Source organism: Myotis nattereri, assembly GCF_964212035.1.
Source record: "Myotis nattereri genome assembly, chromosome: 12".
Taxonomy (NCBI): Eukaryota; Metazoa; Chordata; class Mammalia; order Chiroptera; family Vespertilionidae; genus Myotis; species Myotis nattereri.
The window spans coordinates 45,025,116-45,032,977 of record NC_138087.1 but is presented as its reverse complement, the minus strand read 5'-3'; the positions used below and the strand labels follow the sequence as shown (position 1 = coordinate 45,032,977).

The 7,862-nt window shown below is 60.3% G+C and overlaps 1 protein-coding gene across 1 annotated transcript; it reads right to left on the bottom strand.

The window, feature by feature from the left end:
- Positions 1–1,869: 1,869 nt before the first annotated feature.
- Positions 1,870–3,174, bottom strand: FOXB2 (forkhead box B2; the record flags this gene model as incomplete). The annotated part of the gene is made up of 1 exon (XM_081102846.1): positions 1,870–3,174. The coding sequence occupies one exon, from the start codon at positions 3,172–3,174 to the stop codon at positions 1,870–1,872; it is 1,305 nt and encodes a 434-aa protein (XP_080958972.1).
- Between the last annotated feature and the right edge of the window lie 4,688 nt (positions 3,175–7,862).

Genomic DNA, 7,862 nt, shown 5'->3' with positions numbered 1-7,862 from the left:
CAGGATCCTCGTTAAAGGTTGGCCGCCACGGCAGGGGCAGTGTCCCGGCGCCGACCTCCTGGTTCCCGGCCAGCCCCGCAGATTTAAGGGGGCGCCGCTGGGTACCCACCAAATGGGCTTGCCCTCAAGGACCTCAGAAAAGGGAAAAGGGTTTTGGGTGGTGGTGATGGTGTATTGATGTGAATCTCGTGTAGGAACAACAACAAAATCACTGTTCCCCTGTGTGTGTGTGTGTGTGTGTGTGTGTGTGTGTGTGTGTGTGTGTGTGTGGCTAACTCAGTTCTGGCCCCGAGGAGGACTTGAGCTCAGTTGGGAAACCAGCATGGTAAGCGAGAACGGGTAGCAGAGGAGATAAATGCGCCACTGATAAAAGGAGTAGTGGAGCAAGGGTGTCCCTGCTGGTGGCCGGCCTGTGAACTCACCCCTCTGCAGCTCTGATGTTAAGAATTAACGGGGGAGGAGAGGGTTTGCCAAGTCCTCTGTCTGAGCAGGAGGCACTCAAGCCGCGGCCTGGTTTCTGGAGAAGCGGAACACCATCACACCGGCACGGGCAGATCCAGAGAGAAGCTTTAATGGAGAACACCGCGTACAACACAGGCAGACATGAACTTGTCACAAAGTCACAACCCGAACGCGGCGTGGAGACAAACCAGAGGTGACCGAGAGGCAAAGAGCTGCTGCCTCCTCCCTACCCGCCCCCCTTCGTTCCCAAAAGTTTGTTGCAAGTAAAGTGCTATTACTGGGGCTCAAAAAGAAGGAAAGAGCAGCAGCAGCGAGCCAAGTTTCGTTTCCACGCACAAGGACAGCAGCGTGCAAAGGTGATCAGGTCGCAAGCGCCAGGAAACGCTCCTGTGAGCCCGAAAGAGCAAAACTGCTAGGTGATGAGGCAGGTTTTCCTTGCACTGCTGAGTTAGGGGACAAAACCTCGTCGCGATGCAAATAATTTTTTTTTCTCTTTAAAATCCCAATGGAACAGATCGTGAGAATTCGCATTATTTGGGGGGCTCCTTAATGATTTCATCCGATTGATACACCAACGAATTGCAGGTAGAAAGTCGCCTTTTATTGTCTCTTTGGTTGTGTTTCTCGAACTTCACTTTTGGAATCCTGGGCTTTGCTCTGTAAACCGCTGCTATTCTCTTTTGTGCAAACTAATTGCTTTCGCTGTTCCTCCTACCCTTCTCGACCCCCGGGTCAGAGCCAAGAAACGTAACTGTTTCCCAAGATCCTCCATAGTGTTCCCACTGCCCCCTAAAGCGGCTTTATTCATAATACCGTCTCCTGGCCCATTTCCCTGACCAGGAAAATAACGGCACCAAACGCTCCCCTGTCTTCCTTCTTAAATAAATCGAGATATCCTTCGTGAACAGCAGTTTCGTCTCAAACGCGCCAAGAGCGGCAGCTGCCCTGCAGGAGACCAGCGGAGAGCAACTCGGTGGCTGAGGTCTGTCTCAGCGTCACTCTCTGTTCTGTTGCATTTCTCCCCTTGATGTTTAGATCCCACAGCTTCTGGTCCCGCAGAAATAAGAATCGAAATCCATTTCCAATTCACCTGCAAAAGGAGGATTCCCCAAACGCCTTCATTTCCCTCCCCCCATAACTTATTGATTTATAATATTAATTACAATAGAAACTCTTACCTGAAAACTGGCTTTCATGAATCTGATTGTACAACATAGTATACACACTGACACCAGAAGTGTTACATTGACTCAGACCACATTCGGGTTTGTTCGTTTGTTTCAATATCTTTCCCGCCAAGGCTGGGGCTCAGCCGGGCCTGGCCAGGGCACCCTCTCCCCCTCCCGCGGTCGGGGACCAGCGGTTCCTCTCTGTCTTCATTTCGTCTCTCTCCGCTCGCTGCGTGCCTTACGAGTGCACCAGCACCGAGTGCAGGGAGCCACCCTTGCCCTCGGCCGCACTCACCGAGGTGGGCTCCAGCAGTGAGGCGGCGGGCGAGGCCGAGGCCGAGGCCGAGGCCGCGGGGCACACGGTGGACGGTGCCGGTGCTGGCTGTGCGGCCGCGGGGACAGTGAGCGTGGGCGGCAGCGCAGCCACGGGCGGCAGCGCGGGAGTCGGCTTTATAGGCACCGGCACCGCCGGCAGGCTCTGGCTAGCCGAGTGGCACAGGGCCTTGACCGGCACCCCGAAGGCCCCGTAATCCGGGCCTACAGGCACTCCCGCGGCTGCAGCGGCGGCGGCGGCCGCGGCCACCGAATCCATGACACCGACGTGCGGCCACACGGAGCTGACCACGTTGCCGAGCTGGCCTGGCACAGGGTAGCCCAGGTGGTGCATGACCGAGGCCAACGGCAGCCCGCCGGCCTGCAGCACGCCCTTGTAGTCCCGGCCGATGATGTTCTCGATGGCGAACGGGTGCTTGAAGCCCGACGTGGACGCGGCGGCGGCGGCGGCGGCCGCGGCGGCCGAGCCCAGCCCGTAGGGCGGGAACTGCGACAGGCGGCCCACGCTCCCCACTGCCGCCGCCGCCGCCGCCGCCGCCGCCGCCGCCACGGCCGCGGCCTCCTGCATCTTGCCGGGGTGCGACGGCTGCGGAGGCTGGGACTGCGGGGACGGCTGCTGCGGCTGCTGCGACGGGAGGTGCGGCGGCGGCTGCGGAGCCGGGGGCGGCTGCTGGTGGAAATAATGCACCATGTGCGGCGGCGGCGGCGGCGGCGGCGGCGGGGGCGGGTGGTGGTGGTGGTGATGGTGGGCGGCGGCATGGTGGTGGTGGTGGTGGTGCGGGTGGTGGGAGTGATGGGGGTGCAGGTGCCCTCCGGGCCCGGCGCCTGGCGCGCCCTTGGTGCTTCCCGCGTGCAGGTGAGTGTGGTCCGCGCGCAGCACCTTGAAGCGCTTGCGGCGCCGCAGGAAGCTGCCGTTCTCGAACATGTCGCCGCAGTCGGGGTGCAGCGCCCAGAAACTGCCCTTGCCGGGCTGGTCGGGCCGCCGCGGGATCTTGATGAAGCAGTCGTTGAAGGAGAGGTTGTGGCGCAGGCTGTTCTGCCAGCGCTGCGTGTGCTCGCGGTAGTAGGGGAAGCGCTCCATGATGAACTTGTAGATGTCGCTCAGAGGCAGCATCTTCTCGGCCGAGTGTTGGATGGCCATGGCGGTCAGCGAGATGTACGAGTAGGGCGGCTTCTGGTCGCTGTACGAACTCTTCCCCGGCCGAGGCATCGCCCCTGGCGCCTCCACCGCCCACCGGCTCCGCAGCCGGCTCCCGGGGCCTGGCTGCCTCCACTACTCCTCACTGCGCCCGCCCAGCCCCGCCACTCCACCCTCTTCCCCCTAAGACCCTCCCGCCGTTTATCTCCCGCCTTCTCTCAGCTGCCTGGGATTTCCGCGCTCTGCCTCTTGGGCCAACTTAGCTCTGGATGCTCACAACTTCTGGCCCCGACGGCCGCCGGCCCGAGCGCACAGGCGCGGGCGGGGCGCGCCAGCTTCACCGCCACCCTCGCGGCGTCTTCCCTGGGATGGCCAGAGACTGAGCTCCGGAGCAGGCGTTGGAAGAGTGGGGAGGGGCCGTGTTCTCTTCCGGTCTCCTTGCTTTTTCTTGGACCGAGGGAAGCGCAGGCCAAGTGGGCTGGGAGGAAGGACCGGACAGTCAGGACTCTGGCCGTTTAAATCCGAAATGACACTCGCTGTCCAGGAGGCGGGGGACGGCTGCTCCCTGCCCCGCCACTTAGTCCACCCTGGAGTTGTGTGTTCCTGGATAGGAGCAAGGTAAGGAGAAGGAAGCCCGGCTCGGGGCAGCCTGCGTCAGTCACCTTTTCCTCCAGCAGCTCGCGGCGGAGCCGGGGACAGAGCTGTGGGCGGTCGCTGGCGGGGAAAAGTTTGGTGGCTTCTGCAGGCGCGGAGCATGCAGGCTTTGAGGAGGGGCGGGGGCGCGGGGCGCGAACCGCGGGCTGAAGGGGGTGTCTGCGAATGTTGCGGGGGGGATGCGAGATGCCCCGAGGCCGGCTCAGCGGTCCGCGCCGCCGCTGCCGCCGCTCTCCCGGGCGGGTCTTCAGCTGGAGAGGCGGCGGCGGCTGTGGCTGCGACGCGCTCTCCTGGCTGCGTTTTGTAATGGTCCCCGAGACGCCGAGACCCCCGCAGCTCACGCTTCGAGATTATCACATGACCGAGGCTGAGGGACTCCGCGCCGCCGCCGCGTCTCTCGCAGAAGCAGGGGCAAGAAGGCGCGGTGCCTCGCCCCCGCCCCCTCCTCCGTCCAGGTTCGGGCGCCCCCACCCTCCGCATTCACCACCCGCTCGCAGCACCCAGCCGCCGCCGAGTGGGGCGGGGAGCGCAGGCTGTTTGCTGGGAAGGGCGCAGCCCCGGGTGCGGTCCCTGCTGCCGCACCCCACCCGGGTCGCGACGCCAGACAGAGGGGCACTGGACCCTACTTTTCCTCTTCTCTCCTGCATCTTCAGCCTCCCCCCCCCCCCTTTCACTCTTCCCACCTACCAGCTCTGATTCTCTCTCCTTATATTACCTTTCTCCTCGACTAGCCACTCTGGGCCAAGTTCGGAGAATCGTGACCTCAAAGCCTGTTCTCTGCAAAAAATCCCAGTGCCTGGAGGGATGGAGGGGAAAACTCATGGGGAGGAGAGCCAGGGACAGCTTCGTCAGATGCTAACTTCATCACAACTTTACTGCGCACCAACTGTATATCGGGCCCGTGGATGGCGCCAGGTACAGCTCTCTGCGCTCCAGGACCGCGGTGTAGAGAGAGCGTTGACAGAGACCAGGAAATTACTTTATACCTTTATAGGTATAGAGGATAGGTGGATGAAGGCTCCACCGCGCTTCTCAAGAGCGGGTGGATGGGACAGGGTGAGGCATTTCCCTGGGGTGGTGACATCTGAGCTGGGGCCAGAAGGAGGAGTTGGGATTACTGCGATCCCATCACCTGGGTGTGCAGGAACCAAGTCTTTGCCATTCTTAGCACATCGAGGGAAGAGAGGTGATTAAAATCAAATGGGAGGTCAAAATGATGAATCCACAGGGCCTGGCGTGACCTGTGAGGGAAAGGTGGATGAGCCCAAGCGCTGAGGTCCTGGTGCTTGCTGGGGTCGGGGAACAGGTTCCTGCTCCGCAGTAAGCCCAGCAGTGCATCCCAGCTGAAGGCAGGGAGAACCCCAAGTTATATTCTGATTTTGGCTGCCGATGCCCTTGGGCTGGGAGGAAAAGCAGAGTTTTGGGGGGGAAAACACACCCTCTTCCGGTCTGTGGGCCTCAGTTTCATTATTTGTAAAATGAGATGTCTGGAGTTGGAAATTTCGCGGGCCCCTTCCAGTTCCGCCAGTGGAGGAGAAAAGAGCTACATGTGTTAGGGACTGCGGCTCGCTCTGTTTTTAATTCCTTCTTTTCCATGTTTAAGTCTGGAAGCAGAAGGCGGCTGGCCCAGGTTGCTTGCGAGATTGCCTCTTACGCTCCAACCTTGGCGACACCAGGTCCTTGTTTTCAGCTTCTGACTTTGGTTGAGCTGCCCCAGGGAAGGACCACGAACCGGGCTGTCTGCCCATCGGGTTGTAGGGGTTCAGTGAGCAGGGCAGATGCATAATTTTCATCTTTAGTCAGGAACTGGCTTTCTGTCTAGTGCTATTAGGCCAGCAGCCGCTTTAGAATAGGTAAAGACAGTTTAAGAAAAGTGTGCAAGAGGGCCCCGGGGGAACAGAGCAGCCTCCTGCTTGCCCCCATCGAAGGAGACCCGTTCAGAGTTGGATGCTTTCGCTGTCACTCCAGACAGAGGCAGTTCCTTACGCCAATGGAGGCTTTTTTTTTTTTTGGAATTTCTGGCCGGCCGAGGCAGTTTCAGGAGCTGAGCAGCAGCCGGCCTCCCGGCCTCGCGATGCCACAGAGGAATTCCCAAGACGCCTACGGTTACAGGGACAGCTCGAGCCCGCGGGGACCGGGGGCCCCCTTCTCCCTTGACAGACGTGGTGTGAGAACAGCCCTGTCCAAGCTGAGCGGGCAAAGGCAGTTTACGAAAGTATCTAGTCCGCGGGCTTCCGGAAAAGCAACGCTCCTCCTTGGGAGGTCTCAGGTGCATTCCCGTCGGGCAAGTGGACCCGTGGGTGTCTGGGGACAGAGCGAGAGAAGGGCCCTTCAAAGGCGCGTGGGGTAAGCCTGACGCTCACCACCTGAACACTACAAAGCTGAAAACCGGCGCTCACTGGTGAGCTCATTACACCTACAGACCCGGCTGCCACCCCCTGGGCCTCGGAGCCTGGGGATGCGAGCCGCGTGGCCAGCCTGGGGCCTCGGCGAGCCACCGCACAACTCCGATCCAAAACAGAACCGTGACGATAGAGCGAAGTGCCCAATCCTCACGTTTCTGCGCTCCGGGTGCTCCCCGACCCTGGCGCCCCAACCCGCCCGGCGGTCCTACTTGCAGAGGAGAGCGCCGGACCCAAAGGGCGGACGCCTGTCCATTTTGGAGAGGGGCCGGCCGCCGGGGAGTATTCTGGGGGAATCCCGGCGTGGCACAGGGGTGCGCGCTCGTCCCTCCTCCCTCCTCTCAGGGCTGATTTAATTCCGGCAAGTTTTGCAGGCGCGCAGCAGCCCCAGCGGGGGAGGGTTTGTGCGCGCCGCAGCTGCCTACAGACCTCTGTTCAAGAAAAACAGATCATGTAACCTCCCTGGCACCGACCAGTCGGTTTCAGGTTTCGGTGTGTAATTTAAACACACACACACACACACACACACACACACACACACACACACACTACACTATCCAAATATTGGCTGCCGCGGAGGACGCTGGCAGGCAACTCCTTGCCCCGGGTTTAGTATAATTATCTGAGGCGTATTTGGTTTACCCCTAGGCAATTGTTGGCGACGCTTTGCTAGGAAGAGAGATTCCATGCAAGGCTTTATTGCGTTTAATTGGCTCTACGGAGGGGAGTAAAATTTGCTCGGAAAAGATGTGGAACTTTAGGAAAGGCTATTTATTCATTCCCTTTCCTCTATCCTCCCAGCCCCGGGAAGGTCCCACGCACTGCTCAGCCGGGATCCGAGCCAAGCAGTCCCAAAGCTTCCGCGAAAGGAAGAGCGCTGGTCTCCGTCGGATCTGGGACGTCTTTCAGGACTAGGAAGAAGGTAAAGGTTCATGCGCACATCTCGATTTTCATGGGTTCTCTCTTTACCCACTGACCTCTGATGCGCGGGTTAGTTACCTCTGGGACTCTCCCAGGCGCTTTTACGTCGTCCCATCCAGCCTGTCGCCTGACTCGCAACTGACTCCTCCGCCCACACTTCCTCCAGACCCAACCCCTATGGCGGGTGGGAGGAGGCCCGCCTGGGATCTGGACACGAGGTTTCTAGCCCTAGCCCAGGCATCACCGGCGGGATGACCCTGGAGGTGTTGTTTCCTCGCTCTGTGCTTTATTCTCTTCCCCGGAAATATGCAGGAGACATAACTGCGCCTTCAAAGTCCCCGCGCTCCAAGGAGCTGAGGTTTGAGGTTGTGGTCCCCACGATCTCAGGGGCCCTGGGCGCTTGGTGCAGGGAGCTCACGTCCCGTGCAGCCGGGGCTGCGGTGGGGCAGCAGCGCCGCCCTGCCCGCACTCACAGCGTCCCGGGAAACCGTGGTCTCTAGCGTTGCCAACAGGCCCAGCATCCTCGCCAAGTGCACTCCTCCCGCAGCGTTTGCCCCCGGTCCATACCCCACGCCTAGCCCAGCAGGCACGGGGGACACAGGTGTTCGCTCCGGCCCTATTTGTATTTGTGCGCAGAGGCCTGATTTGCCTTTCCGGAATTTCTTCGACTCCCCACGGATGGAAGGCAGAAGCGAGAACGCTGAGCCGGGCGGGTATTTATTTCCTAGAGAAAAAAAGGACTGGCTTTGAATTTACGTATTAGATGAGACTCAAGACCCAGTT